At 45.2% G+C, this 23,931-nt stretch overlaps 1 protein-coding gene across 6 annotated transcripts in view; it reads left to right on the top strand.

Moving 5' to 3' along the window:
• DTX3L (deltex E3 ubiquitin ligase 3L) overlaps positions 1–23,931 on the top strand; it is a 220,043-nt gene that overhangs the window by 155,486 nt on the left and 40,626 nt on the right. The window contains exon 6 of one of the 6 annotated variants that reach the window (XM_069224305.1): positions 16,551–17,326. The exons of the other annotated variants lie outside the window; for them this stretch is intronic. Within the exon in view, the coding sequence (XP_069080406.1) occupies positions 16,551–16,620 (70 nt within the window). The 3' untranslated portion in view covers positions 16,621–17,326. Of the gene's footprint in view, positions 1–16,550; positions 17,327–23,931 lie in introns of those variants that run through there. 6 annotated transcript variants of the gene reach the window in all.

Genomic DNA, 23,931 nt, shown 5'->3' with positions numbered 1-23,931 from the left:
TGGGCTCTTTCAACTACCAGCATGTTGGACAAATGTTTTGCTCTGAAACGTTCTCGGAGCATGGTCTCAAAGTACTGTTCCATCGGGCCTGTGTTGGTGGACCTGTGCACACCGACTACCTTCAAGTTGTTGTGGCGTGAAACACTTAGAGGTCCTCATTTTTGGCACAGATCACTTCCAGGAGCTTTTCCATTTGGTGGAGACTGATTGTAGACCATCTTTAGCTTCTGAAATACGCTGTTCTGCTTCTGTTATACAAGCAGTTTTTTTATCTAGTTTGGCCGCCATGTGGTCAAGGCGAACATTAAGAGAGTCTATTTTGCCATCAATTGAACTTAAGCTTTGTTGCATGGCCACCAGTGTTGTTTCAAGTGTGGTTGTATTCTGGTGTTGTAGGTCCATGTCCTCGGCCGTTTGAGCATCTGGCAGGGTTTTGGTGCCTTTCCTGGATTCGAATGTAAGGCAAGCTTGCCCTTTATCCACCTTCCCCATAATAAAGTCAGTATGTACCTTCATCCAGGTTGGAGGTGGGCTATGGGTGTTTACACAGTCCTGCTGCTATTGTTCTTACAGCGTAGTTGCGTTACTAATATGGAATACAGGCGCCTCTAGGGCCACCCAGTGAGTAGCCATCAGCAGGCCAACACAATTCAATGATCCCCTGCGCCTGCTTTGAGAATACTTAATATCCAGCAGTTTATGCACCTCCTTGTTAACTGTTCTAATAAGAATGCAAGTTGCCAGGCATGTTATCTTGTTGAGATGCGGCCTGAATGAGTGTCCCCAGGCCTCGGTTTGGTCCAGCGGTAGATAGCACAAGTGTATGCAGCAGTGTTGTCATCTGGGTGCAATATATTGCAGCGCGCTCACCTGACTGATTGTGGCAACAACGGGAGGTCCAGCTGAGTTCCAGCGTTGCCACAGGGCGTCCCTCTCTCTCACCCTGTATAGTTTGCGGGGTTTTCCTCCTCCTACCGGTGAGGTGTGTACAACTATTTGTTTCACTCTGCAGACGCTGTGCTCCCTGCTGTCCTCTCTGATTGGCAGACGTGTCTGTCTTGCGGGGTCTCCCCTTCACCACATGCTGCTCAGTCCCATCCACTTGTGTGTGCTGCTGACCTTCTGCGGCTATGCTCCGCCAGTGCCACGATCATAAGGTGTTCCACCGGTAGGATCGGCCCCAGAGGCTACAGTTGCGTCGGCTACACAAGCAGCACTTGAGTGTACTGCTATGGAGAATTGTACCTCTCCAATGTCTCTGCTGAGGCCTAGTTGCTGGGTGCTGCCATCTTCTGGCCTTTGTAGCAATCAGACACTGTATCCGTAGTGTTACAAGCAGCCCCAAATACTATAGTGGTGCTTCATATTTCAGGGATAAAACACTCCTTCAGTCATTCTGCACCATTCCAGAGCCCTTGCTAAGATAGATGGTGGTGCCATATCAGTATATTAGATGGATATAGTGTCCGGGCCAGCAGAGCGGTACTGCTGTGCAGCCATCTTGCCTCGGGCTCTCTAGGTCCCACTTCCATCACTACTACAAATATGTACTGGAAAAGCTTGGCACTGTGCTTGCATTATCTTTATAATGTTTCCTTGGGGCCCTGCTAAAGCCTTGCCTTCTGTTCTCTGCGAGGCTGGCACTGCAGATAATTGGCAGAATCTGTTTGATGGAGGGTACCGTCCTTAAAGAATGCTCCATTTTAGAAACCCTTTTTTGCTTGGACTCAGTCGGCGAAGAATCCTCTGATGATTGGGCTACACACCCCTGCAGGCCTGTGGGCCTCCAGATTATCACACCATAGGGCGCAAGCTGCATCTTGTCTCAACCCATGTCACAGAGACCGCTTGATTAATACAGCATGCTCGCTTGGGACCAACTCGCCCTTGTTCCATGTGTTGGTGGTTGTGTCATACTTGGCTGACATCAGTGATTCACTTGACCTTAGAACACACCAATTGCACAGGTAATTGTTTGCAACACAGGATTGAGGCCCCCCTCCACACCTGACTTGTACAAATTTGCATAGGGTCTTTGGCCTTTCTACCACATGAAGGTGCTACATCTTTGGCACACTTGTTATGTGTGTGAATGCTTCAGTTCTATGTGTAGGACTGATATATTGGGGAAAGGTGATCAAAATGAGGCAATCCTTCATTCAACCCAAATAGGGCAACCAGGTGAGGTGAGAAGAAGCAAGGTGCCCATTCTAGCACACTTAAGCAACAGTAGTAATAGGCTGCGCTACGGTGTACTCAGATATGCAACAGAGCCTGTACAAGCTAGTTGTCAAGATAGACTTGTACATAGTGCGCATGGAACACTTGAAGGTGATACTTTTTTTTTTTCTTTTTTTGTAAATATTTTTTTTTGAGTTTTCATTACAGATCCATGCAGCATAAATATGTATTTACATTGGTGGGATTTTGTGGATCTGATATAACTTTTACATTCACACAAAACAAGGAAAAAAAAACATAACTTAGGTCTTATTATAACATTCAGTATATATTTATCTGCTGTGCATGATTGAGGGATCTTGCAGTGTAGCACCTGGTGGTCCCACCTCGGAGCTCCTGGTTATCTTATTCCCTGATAGTCCTTGTTGGTTGTATTGGGGGGAGGGAAACCGGGCTAATGTCTATTTACTAGGTGTAGCGTGGTAGTATTCGTTGTGCGTGTTCTACTTGTACGTTCCTCCCTTGTTGGTCGCTGTGAGTGACAGCAGCTCGTGGAGTGCAAATGTGGGCACTCATTCTTTCCAGATGGTGTGTCTCGCCCATTTTTTAATTATGTTGAAACTGATTGAGTTTCAACTGGGTTAGCTCCAACGCAGGGTCATTATCTAGTTCATGGCAGCCTCTCATCATTTGTAGCCTCTAGTCTGGTTACCAAAATTTCCCAGGCTTCACTTCCTGTGTGTTGTTGACCCCCACGTGCTAATTTACTCAGTACCTCGGATTCTGTGCAGGTCCAGCGCAGTGTAAGGGAATGCCAGGATTTCAGGTCGGGTGCTTTGGACGCACGCTTTCCAGTTCATAGCAATCAGCCTTTTGTACATCACATATGCTAGGTCTACAAACTTATGTAGATTCCTGTGTTTCTTTTCTCTAGTTCTCAGCCCTAACAAGCAGGATTTAGGGTCCACTGCAAGTGCCAGACCCGTCATTTCTGAGACCTCTTCTACAACTCCTCTCCACTCACTGTGTATCTGTGCACACTCCCAAACCATATGGTAGAAGTGTGCCATTGGGGCATCACACCGTCCACAGGTAGATGCCGATTTAGGAAACATACGATGAATCCTGGCTGGAGATAGGTATGTTTGGTGTGTGTAATTAAATTGTGTGTAGCAAAACCTGGGATTTCTCAATACCCCCCGGGTGTGATAAAGGGCTTTCGGCCAGTCCGCTTGTGGTACCGGGTCTGGCAGGACTGCATTCCATCTATCCCTTACGCTCTCCAAATTGAAATGGGGGGGGGGGGTTTATTCAGGATTTTGTACAAATTTGTCACTACTTTTGTTTGAATATCATATTGCAGCATATGATGTAGTGTGGGGGAGATCGAGGGTTCCTGATCTCCAGCCGCCCATGTCTTTTTGATTAGATGGCCTATGGCGTAGTAGGCCAGAAATTGCCTGGGATTCACTGCCGTGAGGGCTTGTATAGATTCAAATGACATCAATTTCCCCTCTTCGAAGCAGTCCCCCACGAATATTATACCCGCCTCCGTCCAGGTCGTGAGTGAGTGCGATCCCACTGCGTTAACCCATCCCGGGATCAATCCCAGTGGGAGGAGTGGCGAATAGGGGAGTGCCTTATAGCTTTTTGTATGTACCTGTGCCAACATGAGTGTGCCACTGCCATTAGCAGGTTACCAGGTGCACCTTTCGGTGTTTTATTTGTTAGCCATGTGATCAAAGGTACCCCATGTAATCGCGCCAGTAGCCATGTGGATTCCGCGTGTGTTGGTCTGTGCATCCAATTCAGGATCCACTGTAACTGTGCAGCAGCGTAATAAAGTTCGAAACTGGGAGCACCCAACCCTCCCGCATCGATCGGGCACTGCAGTGTGGTGAGTGCGACTCGTGTCCTACCCCCGCCCCATATAAGCTGCAGTAAGACTGCGTTCAGATCTCGGAAGAAGCTCCTGGGGACCCAGAGTGGCAGTGCCGCAAAATAATATAGCAACCGAGGTAGTAACAACATATTTGCCACCGTCACTCTGCCCAGAGGCGACAGTGGCAGTTTGGTCCAGAACCGCAGTGATCCCTTCATAGAGGCTAGTGCTCTCCCCAGGTTCCCATCTCTAAGGTCCTCATTTCTATGATATATGTGGACCCCCAAATATTTCAACGTATCAAAACACCATTTCAGGCGACCCGCCGGGGCATTCTCTTTTCTTGCAGGGGACCATCTAGTTAGCGGGAATACACACGATTTATCCCAGTTCACCACCAGTCTCGATAATTCCCCGTATTCGGTCAGGAGTGACATTACTGGGGGTATTGTCTCATTTCCATTCCGCACATATATTAGGGCATCATCCGCATACAGTGATATAATGTGGTATAGCCCGTTCCTGGCCACTCCCCACCTATCTTTCATGGCATGTATTCAGGTAGCCAGTGGTTCCATTGCTATGGCGAATAATAAGGGAGATAGGGGACATCCCTGCCTGGTGCCTCTGGTAATCGGAAAACTCTTGGATATAACCCCTCCGTTTTCACCCTGGCTTGTGGCTTGGCATACAGTGTCTGTACCCATTGTATGTAGTTAGGTCCAATTCCCATACTCTGCATAGTGGCAAATAGGAAGTCCCACCCCAGGGTATTGAATGCCTTCTCGATATCTAATGATAGCACCATCTCGTCGTGTGCTTCCGGGGGAGTATCACCCATGACCCCCAACAGCCTACGAATATTTAGAAAAGTGTTACGTTTTGGGATGAATCCATTTTGGTCCTCATGTATCAAGGTATGTATGAAGGGATCCAACCTGTTGGCCAAGATTTTGCCTAGTATTTTACAATCTAGATTCAGAAGCGATAGTGGCCTATAGGATTTGACGTCTGTGGGGTCGCGTCCTTGTTTAGGAAGGACCACTATCATTGCCTCTCTTAGTGTTGGAGGCAGCGTCTTGCTGGTCCATGCCTCCTCAAACACCTTCAACAAGTGGGGCTTTAAGTGTGTTGAGAAGGTGGAGTAATATTCTGTTGGGAGTCCATCTGGTCCTGGGGCTTTATTCCTGGGCATCTGTGCCACTGCCTTATCTATTTCCTCCATTTTCAGAGGAGCCTCCAGTTGTTGAGGTGTGCATGTTGTGCGTTTGGTGTAGAGATTCGTGTAGTATTCCCTAAACGGCCCATTGATCTCTTCTTGTGTGGTGGCCATTTTGACTGCGTCTCCCCTTTTGGTCCCTATGGGGGACTGCTGGCGGTTCTCACGGAGGAGCCACGCCAGCAGCCTGCCCGATCTGTCGCCCTCTGTGTATAGGCGCATTAAGTGGTATTTGTGGTTGTGTCGCCGGAGGCGAGAATCCACTTTGTTATATTTTATTCGTGCCTTTTTTAGCGCTGGGTAGGGAGTCACATTTCTTGCCACCGTTATTTCCGTTGCTCCCAGTTCCTTTTATAATTTGTTGACCTCCGCATGTAGCGTGCGCCTCACTCCCCAGCTGGTTGAGATACAATGCCCTCTTACTACAACCTTGTGCGCCTCCCATTCTAACGCTCTGAAACCTGTGGAGTCCTTATTGATTTCCCAATACTGTCTCACTGCTGAGTTTAATCCATAGCTGAACGCCTGATCCTGGAGAGCCTCCACCTGCATTCGCCAAGTGGGGATCTGCGAGCGTCTCCTGCCCCAGTTCAATGTTATTGTGGTGAGTGATCCGATAATGTTTTGGCCAGGTATTCTGACTTATTTATCAATTTGCATATATCCGAGGTCCCCCATATTATATCTATTCTTGTGTGTACTTTGTGGGGTATTGAATAGAATGAATATTCCCTCTGCTGCGGGTGCTTTGTGCCATGCTAGCAAGGGACTTCTGGCGGTTCTATTTAGTGTTGCTTTTGGGGTTATGTTTGACCTATCTAATTCTTTATTCGGTGTGCTGTTAAAGTCTCCACCCCAAATGGATGGGGCTGCAGGGTTTACTAATAATGCTGGGGTGAGTGTGCCCAGGAATTCAACTATCGCACTATTGGGGGCGTAGATGCCGATTATTGACAATTGTTTCCCGTCTAACTGCCCCTCTATTACCATATATCTGCCGCCCTGGTCTATTCTATGTGATGTTTGGACAAAGGGGACACCACCTGCTATCCATACCAACACTCCTCTGGCGAATGCCGAGTACGTTGTGCCTACCACCTGTCCACCCTATCTTTCCCGTAATTCCCGTAGGTCAGGTTCCAGACAGTGTGTCTCTTGGAGAATGGCGATGTGTGCGCCCTGGTGTCTAAGTCGTGCATATACCCGGGATCTTTTGCTTGGTGCACCCAGACCTCTCACATTCCACATGATTATATCATATTGATGCGCTGCGGGGTTTACGTTTAGGGCCATCTAGCATTGTATAAAGCACCTGCCTACAGTGCAATCCTGGTGTCAATGCCCACCTGAGTCCCGCCCAGCCCCACTTGGTATGTACGTAAGTCTATCAGCACTAGCAGTGTTTCCTGTGTTTTAGATTGACCTTTTGAGCACAGCTTTACTATCACCCCCCCTCCGCCCACACTGATTAAACCCCACACCCAACTATGAACTAATGTTAAACTACTCAGCACACTACTACTTAATGAAATTTGTATCCATGTGAATACCTGTGGGGGAGCTATATTGGCAACCAGATGTGGCTCACATGCGGGGCTCACATCCTTCCGCAGACATGGTCTGCGTGTACATCTGGGCGCTCCCGGGTTGTTTGCCCCCACCCTGAGCACATAATCAATGAGATTAAACAGTGTTTTCGGTAGGGGGGGATCAATAGTTCAAAAGATACTCGTGGTCAGCGGCAGCGCCCTCCTTCATGTGGGGGCACACACAGTTGATCTGTGCCACCCTACAAGTTTGTCGCTCATTCCGGCCGCGAAAACGGCTGGCGTCCTGTGTCTACAATGCGTCCGCAGATCTGGGTGTGAGCCTCCGGCCCTTTAGTACTTCTGTTAATGTGGAGTCTGAGCTGGCCGTTTCAGATTCCGGGCTGTCTGCAGGAGTCTCCCAGAGTGCCTCAACGGAGTTTTGCGTTTATAAAGGAGTTTCTTTCAAGGCTTCTGCCCTTTCCTCTGCTGTCTGTTTTTCAGTGGGTTGTCCTATGGTTCTTTTCTTGGAGCACTTCCGCAATGGATTAGTGAGCCATTCCTCTCCTTCGTCCGTTCCAGCTTGGGGTCGTGCCAGACCTTTGGCGTGCAGCCACGTCCAGACATCCTCAGGGAAGTGAATACGTGGGTGCGTTCATCTGATATTACTCTCAGCTTGGCAGGGAACAGCAAGGCGTATTTAATATTATGCTCGCGGAGGCGTTGTTTAAATTTTACATAGGAGTTGCGTTGTCTCTGTACCTCCTGGGTGAAGTCTGGGTAGGCATTAACTACTGAGTCCTCATGTCGGAATGGGCCTTTACTGCGGAACTGCTGTAAAATTAAGTTGCGGTCTCTGTAGTTTAAGAATCTTGCTATCAGCGGTCTAGGTGGTTGTGCCGGGGGCCTCCCCGAGACCATGTGTGCCCTTTCCACAGAGAGGAACTTCGATGGGGCCCCATTTAGCACCTCCTTGGTCAGCCATTGTTCTAAGAATATTTCTGTATTCTGCTCTGTTAGCTTTTCAGGAAATCCTAAGAAGCGTACGTTGTTTCGCCGGGATCTACCTTCTGCTTCTTCAGCACGACGCCATAGAATCTTTACCTCTGCATCCAGCCGTTGTATTTGTTTTTGGTTATCCGAAACCGATGGGTTCAACTCTTTTAGCACCACTTCCGCTGATTTCACTCTCTCCGCCAAGTTACGATGGTCCACTCTGAGTAGCTTCAAATCTTGTGATACTGTGTCTATCCTGTTCTCCAAGGACGTTTTAGTGTCCATAATAGCTTGTAGTACTTTTTCAATTTGTGTGGAGTGGGCTTGGAGTCTGCTTTCCAATGATTGTAGAGTTGGTACTAGCTGTTGATCGCTTGGTGCCTGTCCTTGTATGAGTCGGTCTTGATTTTTCACAGATTTGGTTCTTCCGGCCATGATGCGTTGCCGTTGGTCAACTCGCAAGGAGCGGAACGGCGTGACAATGCGCCGCTTGGACAATGGATTCCGCTATTAATGCGCACGTGCTCCGCTGAATGGGATTCCTCTCCGCATCTCAGCCAAGTCGATTTATTGCCCTCCCTGTGCGAGAAGGTCGGCGGCCGAGCCTGGCCCACACGCACCCGTAACCAGCGGCGCCTCTAGGCATTAAGTGGCCTGCTGCGGGGCCATGTGGCCGGCCCCCTTCGCTCCCCACAGATGTGTGCTCCCCCAACCCCGATAGGGGTAGGCGGGACCCAGATGGGGACGGCGCAGAGCGAGGTGTAGCTGGAAAAGGGGGTGGGGGGGCTCCAGACTCACCCAGCCTCACAGCCCCCTCTCCGGTCCCGTGTGGTTATTACTGTTGCCCCCGTTGGCAGTGTGGGAGGATGTTCACTAACGGCAGTGTGCTGCTGCCTCTTCGCCAACCCTGCATCACCGCCGGGCCCGGCCAAGTCTTTTTATTCTGCAGCGCCGCTCCCACACTTCCGAGCCGGGGCACAACTGTCTCGGCGCCCCACCCGTTCCACTCCCGCCAACCGACGGGTCCCTCCAGGGCGGCACGTAATCTCAGAGCACTTCACCAGCTCCTACGCGCACCCGGCTCGGATTTAGGCCGCCGGGGTGCCTCGCGGCAGGCACAGAAGAGCAACATCAATCACCGAGACACGGAGTGAGCCGGAGGGTGTGGGGGGGTGGTAGGAGAGCGGGCCGCCCTCAGCGCCGACCCCCGCGAGCGGGAGTCTCTCCCTGGGACGCCCCCCTCACCGTGCCTCGGTTCCTCTTGGCCTGGCCCAGCGGCGACGCCCGCGCCGTCTCCAACTCCATGGGCCTACGTAGGGGAACCACAATGCTTCTGCCGCCAGCTCTGTCGCAGCCCGCACTCCGGCCCGAACACCAGGTCGCAGCTCGCGGACCCGCTCAGCTCTTGGGAACCGCTGAGTCCACGGTCCAAATTTCTGTGCATATATGCACCACTCACCAGTCTGGGAGCGGAGCTCTCGTTTAAGCTTTTGTCTCGGCCGCCATTTTGGCTCCTCCCCCCACTTGAAGGTGATACTTAACAAACAGGTGACCCACATAAACATGGTCGAAATCCCCATCTCTGAAATTGAAAAGGACAGTAAAGCGAGAAGTGAAAAAATTTTAAGATTGAAAGGGTACTGGAGGTGATCCTAGCCGAGAATGTGGGGTGAAATCACTGCACAGTAACAGAATGACTGGGGTCTTGGCTGCTACCGAGACTCATCACTACTCACCTCTTTAATTTCGAGGACTGTGACACTGTCTGTGCCTGGTGTGGGAGATGTGTGAGTTGTGTTATACTTGAGTTGCAGAATCGTTTTCATAGGATAGGATCAGTACAGTGCTATCAGGGGTTGCTTTTACTCATTCCAGGTTGGCTTGGATGGTAATACTGTGCCTGGAGTAGTTAACGGCTTTTGTCATTTTACAGCTCAGCAAGGTTGACACTGTGTCAAAACTGTGCTTAAAGACTTTGCTGTACAAATGGCAAAAGACTTTGTCACTATCTAGCTCGGCGTGGATAGCACTGTGCTGATCCTATGCTTTAAAACTTTGCTAGATAAACAGACATTTGAGGGAAGCAAATCTAGAGTGTCGCTGGTGTTGCAGAGTGCTCCTTACTAGAGCTGCTCTCCACCTAAACTTGGGAACATCCCAGAGTTCTCTTTTTTTTTTTTTGCATAATTTATGCGTCACTCTAACCCTGAAAGGGATTTCTTTTGATATATATATATATATATATATGTTCGATGGAATGTGTAGCTGCAGATACACATGCTTTGCACAGCTATATGTGAGTGTGTGTGTGTGTGTGTGTTCGATGGCACGTGTAGCTGCAGATACACTTGCTGTGCATATCCCGCCATCTAGTGTTGGGCTGGGTGTGTTACAAGTTGTTTTTCTTCGAAGAAGTCTTTTTTTCGAGTCACGGGATCGAGTGACTCCTCCTCTCGGTGGTAGTGCGCATGGGCATCGACTACTCTCGCTCTGAGACATTTGATTCAGAAACTTTATATTCGCTTTCTGATACCGTCAGTATTGTTTACGAACGCGTTTACATTTGTAATCGATCTTTTGAGCGCTTGCGCCCTTCTTGGGCCTGTTGGGACCTACCATGCCATAGCCTGATGGATCTGACTTCATTCCGATTCTGTCCTCAATGCCACACAAAATTCCCTTATACTGACCAGCACTTAGTATGTAATCTTTGCCTTTCTCCTGAACATCGTGAGGAAGATTGTGAAGCTTGCCGTTCGTTTCGGTCAAAAAAGACACTGCATGATCGAAGGGCAAGAATACTCGAGATGGCATTATGAGTAAGTTTGTTGTATCATTTTGGTCTAAACTGAGGTGTTCCTGATGATGCAGGGCGCTGCTTCCATAGTTCCTAAGTTTCTGTTGCAGTGGGGCACATCTTTGGACCATTATTTTGGGGTTCAAATTTGTAGGAGAAAGGGACAGTGATCAGTAATAACCATGGCCCTGTGTTGGAAGAGGTAAATACTCTAGTTTATCGTTACACACCCCCAGCTACTGTGACCTTTTATCCCAACTTCTCACCCAAGATGGGGAACGTTACCCTACAACAATGTCTCCACTTGGCCATTAGGCTTAAGGATACACTATCTAACAGGGACATTCACTCCCTCCTCCTCTCACATAATTCCACACATTCTGTTAACAGAGACAGTTTGGAACACATCCAAACAATTCCTGTGATCCCACACAGAGAACCTAGGCCCAACTCCAGAGCCATAAATAATTCCAACCTTAAGCATGTTACATTACATAGACTACTTCAGAGGTCACCATACCTCATGTGAAATGCATGCTACTCAATTGAAGATCAGCAGTAAGACATGCAGCAGACATTGCTGTCTTCATCCTTATACATGAACTTGACCTCTTAATCCTGACTGAAACATGGCTTAATGATTGCTCTGCACCTATCCTTGACTTACTTGCCCCACCTAGCTACGACATAAGATTAGATAGGTCCCACAGACCAGGTGGAGGTATTGCCTGCATACACTGTAACAGTCTTTCAGTGAAATAGCCACAAACCATTGCTCTGACCTCAGTCGAATAACTATGCATCAATGTGCAGTTAGAATGCATACTTGCAATGTCATCTACCATCCCTAGGAGGCATCTCTTATTCATAGAACAAATTATGGAAATGGTCTCATCCTATGCAGGACAACACTGCACCCAGATCATCTTTGGAGATTTCAACCTCCACTGTAATGATCAGAATAAATCTGCAATGAACAGCCTTAAAGTCTTCCTTGATGATTTCAACTTGATCCTTTTCTGCGACGGTCCTACCCATAACAAGGGTGTGACCTTGGATCTAATCTTTGCTAAGGCCAACTCCATTCAACTTGAATGTATAGTCCCCTGTGACTGGACAGACCATCACTGCATCACCTTCCTCATTACAGAATCAGTGATAGAAAACAGCAGAAAAAGAGCATTCAAAGTATAAACCTGAATGATCTTTCATCGCTCAGCAATAGCAACATGCCTTGTGGATATGTCAGATGTCCTTCACCTTACGGACCACATCAACATCTCCATGACGAACATTCTAGACACAATTGTACCCTTCCAGCTAAAATGAATGTCCACTAAAGACTCCAAACCAGGGCATAATGGCAGCCTAAATGCAGAAAGCCATAATTTGATACTTGCTGAGCACTCGTGGAGATTCTCTCCATCCCTCAGACACCTTAAGCACCCAAGAGCACTGAGGAACATCTATAACAAACACATTGGAAGTTTGAAAGAGAATGTCTTCAGAAACGAATTAGAGAAAGCTAGAAACTGACCACAAAAACTGTTTGGACTCATCAAACTAAAATCAAATAATTAACTCAACCCTTCCCCAATGAGATCCAGCCACAGCTAAACTGTGAGGATTTTGTCTCATTTTTCCTAGAAAAGATAACAACTATTGAAAGTAATCTGCTGATAGCAAAGAAGCACCTTCCGGTCATAACACATCTCAGGCCCCTCGCTCTCTCTCTACCGCACCTCCTCTTTCCCTGGATCATTGAGCCCCAATATCTCACAGGCCACACCTTCAAAATCAATGCCTTATGGAACATATTCATATCCTTTGGGGAAAGCGACATTCTCAAAATTGTAACAGTACTGTAACCCTCAAATCACTTCAATGACCCTTTGACATGGAATTTCTTCAATGAGATAAAAGTCTCTATACTACCACTCTGGACGAAGATAGTAAATTCCTCACTCCTTCAAGGCACTTTCTCAGATTGCCTAAAGTCTGGACAGGTAACCCATATTGTGAAAAAGCCCACAGCAGCTCGTGTGGGCTTAAACAACTTCAGTAAAATCTCCAACATTCCGACATTGGCGAAGCTCCTGGAGAAATGTGTCCATGTTCTATTATGTAACCACAGAGAACAATTCCAACCTTTAGGCCAATTCCAATCTGGCTCTAGCCGGGGCCACAACACTTAATCGGCTCTAACGCACATAGTAGATGATGCACTAAAAATTCTAGATCAAAACAAATCCTGCCTTCTAATTCTCCTCGACCTCTTGACCGATTTCACCTTGGTTAAAAATGACAGCTTCCTAGACTTCCTGCAATGTAGAATGGGGTCTATCAGGGCCCTTCCTAAATTAGTTCACCTCATTTCTGCACAATAGAATACAAAGGATCAAGGTTAATCCCCTGTCTTATCCCACACGATCAATGCTCTTTTCCATTCTCGTTAACCTATTCATGAAACCTTTAACTGAAATTCAGAAATTATCCAACATCCACTACCACATGGCACCCAATTGTACTTGAAAACCTCTTCCCCAGAATATATCCAGTTTCTCAACATAACTGTACCAAAAACCCAAAACTGGCTGACATGCAACCACCTCAAACCAAACACTCTCAAAACGTTATTCCTCTTAATCGCCTCACCCAATCAGCCATCGGATATCGAATGAAGGAACTAACAGTCCTTAACTGCTTACCATACATTAAAGATTCCACAAGATCGGTAGAAATAACACTAGATAAAAACTTAAACATGCAGGATCTCATCAGTACTGCCCCTAAAGGAGATAACTCCAAATTAACATCTTAAGAAAAATAAAACTCTTCCTACATCTTGAGGACTTCAAATCAGCTGTTCAAACCCTAGTGATTTCCATGGAAGTGCAACTCTCTGCGGCATAAGTTGGCTCCACTAAGGGCCTCTCTTAACTCTGCTGCTAGGCTTATCACAGGATCTAAAAGTTTCAACCACATCACTCCTGACCTTCAATCTCTAAACTGGCTCCCATATGAAGCAAGGATTCAGTTAAATTTTGCATGCATGACCCATTAAGCCCTAAACATCAACACCCGAAGTATCTAGCACAAAAACTGGTGCTATAGGGCGGCTGCAGATCCTCTAGAAGCACCAGCACCTTATTGTTGAAACCACAGAAATTTCATAAAATGAAAACATATAATCAAGTCTTCTCGGGTACCAAGAATTTGCAACTCCTTGCCCGCAGACACCAGACTGAACACCTCAACGGCATCATTTAAAAAGGAAGTTAAAGTGCTACTTATGAATACATTTCTGCTCTAGAGCTCATGAATTCTACTCGCTGGACCCTAATTGGGCTCAGTGCCCACACCCCATGTAAATTACTTGTGAATTATTTTCTTGTTTATTGAACTGGTGGCATGGACCTTGTAGTGGTCTCTTCCCTAAACTTGGAGCTACCACATCTTGTACCGTTCTTGAATATGTTGTTGTTGTTTTTTCTTGTTTCTAACTTCTTTATCACATGTAAAGTGCTCTGATACCCTCACGGGTCATGTTCGCATTATATAAACTTGATAAATAAATAGCGTGGGAGATTGGTGAGTAATGCTGCCACTGTCTACATCTGGTGGGGTCATGTTGTTTAAGATGGTCATTCTCCCTAGGTTTTCTCCATAATTATTCAAATACCACTGACAAAGGCATTTTTGCAGAACGTAGGGACCACCTGACATGGTTAATATGAGTAGGGCAGCAACTGAAGATTAACTGATCTATGTTGATATTTCCACAGGGGGTTGATAAAGGCCTTTCCTGGCCTGCAACAATACTGTACTGTGCCCATGTTAATTTTGTGTCCTTCTGGTATTACCCAAGACCGCATGTCACATCTAGTTGTTGAAAGGGAGGATTACACATTGTTCACTGCTTAAGTTACTAGTGACCAGTTTTGGTACACCTGTAAATGCCGGTCAGCATGGTTGCATGCACCAACTCTGCTTGATGCAGGAGTTTGAACATTGTGAAGCTCAGATAAACTGTATGCTCCTAACATTCTCACTGTCAGTATTGTAAAATCACTCACCCAAACCCTGGTTGTAGATTAGGTGCCTGGACCTGTGCTTCGTGGGTAACCTATTCTTGAATGGTCATTAATTGTCACTTGCTTAGTTGAAGAATACAGAAGAGGTGAATGGCCTTAATGAGTTTCTCTACTTTACATTAAGCAGCTCACTGGCAGAGCAATTCCTAGTGGACCTCTGTGCAGTTCAATTTCATATGAGACAGAAACTGGTTTGATGCAGCTATGGTCCTCCATTGTTACGCAGCCACATTAGTGACCAGAGAAGCAAGAGGAGTTGCACCCAGAAGACTATGGATGTATGCTTTAGGGAGCACCTTACTGCCTGTGATCATTCTTTTGTGCTCACGCTAGGGAGAGCTCACTGCATAGACTCTTAAACTACAAATTCTTACATTATGTTTACTACACCTAAGCTGAGTTACACTGGTTTGATCTGGACAAGGAGACCAAGAGCCAGATGTGAAATTTAAAGGATGGTTTAATTCACCTTCAAGGGTGTTGGTGTGGTATCCTAGTTACAGGTACCAAAGTAACCGAAGCAGTTTATTCTAGAATGGAGAAATGAAAGGAAAGGAGGAGGTTGAGGCAATTGGAGAGAGCCTTGTAATAGAAGCAGTCTTTACTGGCTTTCTCTCCTTAATAAATACTCTATTGGACTTACCTGTTGAGTGTTCGAGTGTGTCTTACAGTTGGTATTTTCTGTGAAAAATCAACACACTAGCAGATACAATCAATTTCAGTTTCGAGTTAACTCTCTTATTCGCTCTACTGAGCTTCATCCTTAATGTACTAAGCATTTTCCTTAGAATTACTTGCTGGGCCAGCCTGACCTTGAGACATTTGGGTACCTTTGTCTCACAAAGAACGTGATTTACGATAAGATACATTTTGTATGTGTTTTTTTATGGGCCAGGCAAAGCACTGGATGCCACAGGGTACTTCTTCAGTTTGGAATGGGCCTGGGGACCTTGCAATCTCCCGGTGGTGATTAAATATGGTGCTTTACTGTTTGACATGCACCCTTTGAGTATGGGTGTGGGAAAGGCTTTTGGGAATATTACAGCCCATACGTGTAATTAATGCTGTGTTGTGTTGTGTTTCTCAGTGTTTGTGCACAACTTATATAAACCTTTTGAAATAATCACCTGGTATGTGAGCCCAGGAACCTTTCTCGAATACTCAAAAATGGCCTTCCAGTTCCTAGTCCTCTTACTCTCATGATGTTGCATGAGTACTTTTGACCTGCTCTTTCTTCCAGTTTTTTCATTTGAGAGATTCATTTCCTTAACTGGCCCCTGTGGGATTAAGATCAGATTTCATTTGAGATGGTGGAGTGGGTGAGTGTGTTTATTTGTCTCTCTGTGTGTTCTCTCCCAATGGGCATCCAGAAGAGACAATTTCTTTTCTTCACCAGCCTTTGGACTCAAGATGCTGCAACATGCAGGCTGTACAAACTTTCCCAAGGAACTTTAGGACTTTTTTCACTGGCTCGACCCAACTTTCCACAAGGCATTGCACAATATACCTTTATAGGCCTTTCACTGCTTTTACTTCCAGTACCCCTCAAGCCTTTAAATCAGAACTCAACATAGGACCTTAGATGTTAGTCATTGTCATATGCTAAGTGAAAGGACATAGTAAATGTTTTTCACCAAAGCCCTTGCAGTTTCCACTCTGTGCCTTTAGGTAGGTTTTTTTTTTAATGTAACTTTTATTCATTTCTTTTCAAAGTTCTTGACATAAAGAATCTCTACTTAAGGACTACTGTGTTTACTATGGTGACTTATTTGTCCTACTAGTAGTGCATTATGTAGCGTTGCTATATTAAAGATTGGTATAAATGGTGTTCTTATTTCAAATTTTTTTTTTGTAGCTTTGGATACCCTGATCATGAGTACTTGAAGCGTGTGCGAGATGAACTTAAAGCTAAAGGAATTCAGTGATAAACGAACTGCATCACACAGTTTTGCTTGCTGGCGTGCAGTGCTCCAAACGATAAAAAATACAAGCATTTCAGTGGAACATAAGGATTCAGCATATGCACACAAGGCAGCTTAATGTTACAGGGCTGCATGCAGAGAGATTCAACGTTTGATATCTATCACTTGTGGGCACTGAAGAGGCAACTTCACGTTTTCCCTGATCATAGGTGGCATTCAAGATGTAGTTATATTTTACAAAATCGCATATTTTTACTCTTCAAAATGTAGTTAGATTCAGCAGCACGGCTGAGGAAGCACATCTGTTTTAATAATTGTTTTTTAATTTTTTATTATTTCACTATTACTATATATCTTGCATACCAGCTTTTATAACATTTTGGTTTTAAATGTTTTAGTAGAGGACCAAGGACCTCAGAAAGTACAGTAAAACATGCTTTTGTACCCTCCGCCATTGAGTGATTGCTGTATTTTTGGAGTTTATGCGACAATGTTGCTAGCAGAGTTTAAATGTGATCGTAATCCATATTAATACTGTTTTTATTTGCTGTTTTATTGGTCTTATTTTTTATTCATCCTATCACAGGCAAAAAACATTGTAGGACTAGTTGTCTGTTCACTGTTTCCTGTCCAACAGCATTGGCGTTTGTCTCTAGCACTGAAATTTAAATGACCATTAAAAAATAATAAATACAATTGTATTATTTCAGCTGGCTTCTCCTTGAACCTGGGTCATTGAAATGTTGCTGCACTTGGAAATCTTGGCTTGGCAGATAGAAGTATTAACTTTGGTTAACACCCCACCCTCCCCCCCCCCCCCCCAAGAGATCCCACCTCTTCCCCCACCCCACAAGATTACATCCTTTGTACACAGAAAGGAGCAATCACTCAATCTTTCTTCTTGACCACACCGGCATTGAGACCTTATCCTTTTGAGAGCAATGGTAATGAAAAATCCTCTGCTTTCTGGAGGAAGTGCTAAATCCAGCAGAGATTTTACCAACAGAAGTTTTACAACCATTCTACCCCCTATGTTGGAGATATTTCCAGCAGTTCAGTCCCCTTCAGATTTAGCACTTCCTCCAGAGTTTGAAGGATTTTCCATGACCTCCCAACTGTCAGTAATGTTCTAGGTTTTAATTGGTAAAGATGTTTTTTCCTTTGTGCGTCCTACTTCCAATGTAGCGAATACCAGGGCCTCACAAACTTGCTTCAAGGATCTACAAGAACCATCTCTCAGAAACTGGCTTTCAGAAGATTAGCACCAGTTCCCCGCAACTGCTGCAGAGTCGTTGATCACCTCTTATATCTGTTAATTGGAAGCTTTTCTTTGAGGAACCAACCCCAGTGACAAAATACATTTTTAAAGAAAGCTGTGGATCTTGGCCAACTTGTAAGGTACAGATAGTTTGCCCTTCTTGCTCGGAGGCAGCTGATTTTCTCAACATCTGCATCTAGAGCTGACGTGTACATAAGGCCATTCACCTAAGGTATGGCTGCTCATAGTTGGGCAGAGAGAAACGCTTGTCTGTGGGATACAAAAACAAACACTAACGTTTGTCAAAAGAAATCCACCAATGATTGCCCAAATGAACACAGAACAGTTCAAGTGTGTGTTTTTTTTGTTGTACAGAACGTAGGGATACACTGTTCGCCTTATATGTGAGGAAGATTGAGAGGTGATAGAAGGTCTGAAAATGGAGAGAAGTCCTCAGGAGAAAAGGCACCGTACGATGCACTTGCAAATGAGTGGGCTTGCGGTGCTGGGTTGAGTGAGGATTGGGACGCATGATAGATGCTGAACCAGCAAAGATATTAAATTGTTTGCAAAAAGTGAGAAATTTGTTCAGTTAGAACAGGAAGGTGGGCAATTAGAGAGGCAGCTAGTTGAAGCCAAAAATACCTCGACCCCATTGTCATGTCAAAATAAATTAATGCAAGATAAAGTTGATACTTACCAAACCATTGCAGAGAGAGCTGAAGGGCGTGTGGCTCAGTATAAATACAGAAGCGCACGGGTAGAGTAAATAAAAAGAAGGTTCATTTAGCATTTGCTAAAGTAGGGCCAGACTGGAACACAGAGGAATGGGATGCTAATATTGGGGACTCCTCTGAGTTTTCTGACTCCAGTAAAGAGTCTTTTCAAAACAGTGGTGGTCAGGGCGAAGCAGACAAACAGAAAGTGAGTTGTGCGCAGCCTGTACACAGACGAAAGATAAAATATGGTCTGCATTACCTTCGGAGGGAAGTGTGGGGGGGGTTGTGTGCAGCCATGGACTCTCTGGAGTATTATACTCAACAGGAAATCAATGACATCATAGACTGACTCCTGCAGAGATCTGGGAAACCATTGCTTACATGAATGCTGTGATTATTTGACACAGGAGCATCTGGAGTGATGCTGGATGTAGGAGACGCCCCGAAATTTTGCATACTTAGCACTGACCCCACTGTGGAGGAACAGCTTAGGGGTTATCAGGGTAACCAACAGATCACCCCACTGCAGTTAACAGTCATAGAGTGTAATCATAAATATCCTACAGAGTCTGACAGGCCACAAAATGATAAGCCCTAGTATACATTAACGGCTGCAATGCAGAGAATTAAGGAAGAGGGTATAAAAAAAACTGCCATTTGTCTGGGTGACGCTCACCGTCTGTTGGATGGACTACTGACCATGTCAGTGTAAAACAAAACAATTTGCTTTGCTCCCCCAGCCTACAAACATTTGATAATGACCCTATTAATCATTTAGACAGGTAACCCTTTAAAGGATGTACTGGATGCTGTCCGTGAGTTGGGAGGGATGAGAGAATGGATGAAACCTGGAGAGCCTTAAGGTCTGAGGGCCATACAGATAACAACGGAGTATCTAGAAGAGATACATTTATGCAATTACTGGAGGATGGTGTCAGCAAAAAGCAGATACTGGGGATAGATACCAAGAGTATGTGGGAGATATATCACAAGCGAGGACTGGACAGAAAGGAGAATAAGCAGGATAACAAATGAGTGAATCAGGGCAAGTTACATATGCAGGAAGGAGGGAAAGGGAGGGAGAAACATGTTTCTCCAAGGGGGAAGGAGGAGGAAGATTTGAGTACTGACTGATTGACTGAGGAAAACAGAGCGGGAGAGGAATCTCCTCGCAAATATGGGAGCATACATCCGGACTTGACTTAGGTAAAAGTCGACATGTTTAAATCAGATTAGGAAATAGGCCAAACTCTGGTACTAGGATGGGCTTGCAAAGATAATAGACCCCATGTTGATTTAGAAATTCACTGGAAAAATTTAAATGTTCCAAAGGAACTGGCCTTAGTGCACACCGGAGCAGAAACCTCTTTAACATATGGAAATCTGTAAAAGTTCACAGGTCAGCACTACAGCATCACAGGGTTGGGCGGAAAGCAAACCCCGCTGTGCAAACTAATGTTCAAATGAAAATAGGAAGAACGCCGAAAGAGAATACACTGTTGTGATTGTGCCCTCTTAGAGTATATTCTCGGAATTTACATTCTGAAGGGAATGGCTTTATATTTAGAGGATGGATGTTATCAATTTGGATCAAAGAGATACATTTCAGCTGCGGCAGTGAGGGTGGGTCATCTGAAGATAACCTCAGCCCCAAGGTGGTTCATTTGAAACAGTACCGAATCCCAGGAGGGCATGAGGAGATAAGTAAGACCATACAAGATTTGATAGAGGCAGGTGTGGTGGCCCCAGTCACCACTGTGTGGAACAATCATTTGTGGCCCGTGCGCAAATTAGATGGGAGCTATAGAATGACGATTGATTATCAAGAATTGAACAAATATACACCCCCTTTGACTGCCATATTTCCCCGACACCATCACTTTGATTGAAAAGATACAAAAACATAAAGGGACCTGGTATGCAACCATTGATATAGCTAGTGTTTTCTTTTCTATACCGTAGGCCCCTGAAAACCAAGAGCACTTTGCTTTTTCACACCTTGGAAGATAATTTTAAATGTTAAAATTACCTATGGGGTATGTACACGACCCCACCATCTGTCACCGGCTGGTGGCAGAACACCTGGATGAAGTACCTGTCATTCCAGGGGTGCCGCTGTCTCATTATATTGATGATGTGATGATTCAGGGAGAAACACAAGAACAGGTGCAGACTCAGTTGGACAGGGTTGTGGAACTTTTGCAAAGCAAAGGGTAGATGATCAATCCAGATAGGACACAGGGACTGTTAGACCTGACAGCCTTAGGGTGGTCATGCCCCAACTTTTTGCCTGGCCCTCTCCACTTTTCAGACACTGTTTTTGCTGGTTTTAGGACTCTGCACGCTTTACCACTGCTAACCAGTGCTAAAGTGCATATGCTCTCTCTCTTAAACATAGTAACATTGGTTCATCCCCAATTGGCACATTTGATTTACTTGTAAGTACCTAGTAAAGTGCATTACATGTGCCCAGGCCTGTACATTGAATGCTACTAGTGGGCCATGTCTCAGGCCTGCCATTGCAAGTCCTGAGTGTGCAGTTTCACTGCCACTTCAACGTGGCATTTAAAAGTACTTGCCAAGCCCTAAACTACCCTTTTCTACATATGTCACCCCTAAGGTAGGCCCTATGCAATCCATAGGGCAGGGTGCCATGTAGGGAAAAGACAGGACATGCACATGTGTCGTTTAAAAGTCCTGGTAGTGGAAAACTCCTAAATTGGTTTTCCACTACTGAGGCCTGCTCCTTTCATAGGATAGCATTAGGGCTACCCTCATATACTGTTTGAGTGGAAGATGTTGATCAGAAAGGGGTAGAATATGGGAAGAATGGTAATACAAAATTTGGCTTATTGGTGAGGCTGGATTTTATATTACTATTTGATTATATTACTATTTTAGAAATGCCACTTTTGGAAAGTGAGCATTTCTCTTCACTTGAAATCCATCTGTAAATTTCAGCCTGTCTCCAATCCACGTCTGGGCTGAACTGGTTGACAGCTCCCTTGTGCTTTTCACCCAGACAAACACAGGATACTCAGTCACACCTGCACTCATCTGCATACTTTATCATAAAAAAGGCAACAATGGTTTATGTTGATGCACATCCAGTTTGTATTCCCAAAATACTGTCTACAAAGTTTTGGTGCTCACATGTTACAGCACACCTGTTGCCCTGATGTGTACACTCTAGCCAGAGTAAATTCCGTTTAGATGAACAATGTCAATACAAAGTAACAGAGCACTCTGATAAGGAAGTGTTGGTATTCAAAAAATATATCAATAATGTTAATAAAGTAAATAAAAAAAGTATGTTTGCTATTTTCTTTTAATTTCACATATAATGAATGATAAAACACATTAATAATGTACAATAGAGATAGATCAATCTACATAGAACCCAACTTTATAATGAAATAGTATTACATAAATCCATGAAAATGTGAGTGTTGTAATCTGTGTAAATGATCCTAGTCGAGTTGAAGATTCAGCCGACACATTTTTTGCCCCTGATGAGAGACTTCTTCAAGGCAGTAAACTGTATCACAAATAATAGATTTTAAGGATGACAAAAGATGAGTGTAGATCATGGTAACAGTTTTCTTTATGGTAAATACTTTCCAAATTATTGGACATGTAAGTCAAAGAATCTTCATAGGGACAAAGATGAAAAATCTGTCTATTTGGGATCGAAAAGTACCAGGGCTAATGTTTCCAATCAAAGCTAATCAATACAGTTGTACGTCTCAGTTCTTAAGCGGTAACCAGTAAAGAGCCTTGATAAGCCTCCTGGTTATAATCTAAATATAACCGTCATGTCCCTCAGCTGGTAAACACTATCTGCAGGTGTTCAATCTTCATCTGCATACTGGATGGGTCTTACTGGCTGGGAGGGTGGAGGGCCTGACACTTACGTTTGAAAGGCTAGTGGCCTGCCCTCACACAATGGACTGCCAAACCCTCTACAGGGACCCTGGGAGACAGACCAGTACTGAAAGGGGACCTTGTGCACTTCAATACCACTCTTTAAAGTCTCCCCCACTTCAAAGACATTTTTCGGAATATAAACGGGGTCTCTGACCCCACCAAATCAGACACTTCTGAACCTGCAACCTGTCAAGAGGAACTGCTTTGCTGAGAAGGAATACTGCCCTTCCCTGCTGTTGCCGTGCTGCCCTCCGACTTTGCTGAGAAGTGCTCTCCAAGGGCTTGAATTGAGCTTGCCTCCTGTTTTCTGAAGTTTCACGGCCAAAAAGACTTCACCTCTTCAAGGAACTCCTTGTGCGCTGAAATCGACACACAGCTTGCCGGAAACGACTCACTGCCTGCCTTGCGGTGAGGAAATCGTCGCACAGCCGAACCAGAATGAAGCAGCCCGACTTCCCGAGTGAAGAATCGACGCAGCGTCTACCTTGTGGCCGGAAATTAAAATTAGACGCATCGCCTATCGGATCTACGCAACTCCTGTGACTTTGTCCCACACGCCCAGGATTTCCACGCATCGTCCCTGGGCATCAAAAAGATCCCCACAACGCAGTGAGGAACCAAGACTGCACACTGGAAATTAACGCAAAGCCCCTTTGCAGCGTGGAAAGAAACTATGCAACATCTGTGTATTACCCAAAATACCGAAGCACACCCTATTTTTCCACGCATCTCCTCCTCTGAGGTCTCGTCTCCGTGCGTGTTATTTTTGATGCAAACCAGATACTTTGTGAAACCAAGAGACAGCTGTTGATTTTTTAAGATTTAAGACTCTTTAATCTTGCAAAAGTGATATCTCAACTTGTGCTTATTGAATCTTTACCGTTTTGATCCTAATTTAACCAGATAAATATCTTATATTTTTCTAAACTTGTGTGGTGTATTTTTGTGGTGTTTCCACTGTGCTACTGTATGATTTATTTCAGAAATACTTTACACATTGCCTTCTAAGTTAAGCCTGACTGCTCAGTGCCAGGCTACGAGAGGGTGGACCCTGGATCATTTGGACTGTGTGTGACTTAACCTTATTAGGATTGTGCTCCCTAGTTGGACAAAGGTGAATACCTCTGCCAACTAGACACCCCATTTCTAACAGGGACCCTCTCAAAATGTGAAGTTTCTAGGAATTCAGTGAAATCAGGGACAAAGGGAGATGTTGCCACAGGTAAGACAAAAGATATTAGAATTTGACACACCCCGTAATAAGCAGGAAACTGAGTAATTAATTGGATTGTTTGGCTTTTGGAGATAGCATATCCCTCACTTGAGTCTGATTTTCGCCCCTTTGTTCAAGGTGACTCGAATAAAACATGAGTTTGAAAGGGGAATGCAGCAGTAGTGTGCATTTGAATT

This window comes from Pleurodeles waltl, chromosome 3_1 (genome assembly GCF_031143425.1).
Source record: "Pleurodeles waltl isolate 20211129_DDA chromosome 3_1, aPleWal1.hap1.20221129, whole genome shotgun sequence".
Classification (NCBI taxonomy): Eukaryota; Metazoa; Chordata; class Amphibia; order Caudata; family Salamandridae; genus Pleurodeles; species Pleurodeles waltl.
Note: the sequence above shows the minus strand (reverse complement) of the source record. Positions and strands in the feature narration are given on the sequence as shown.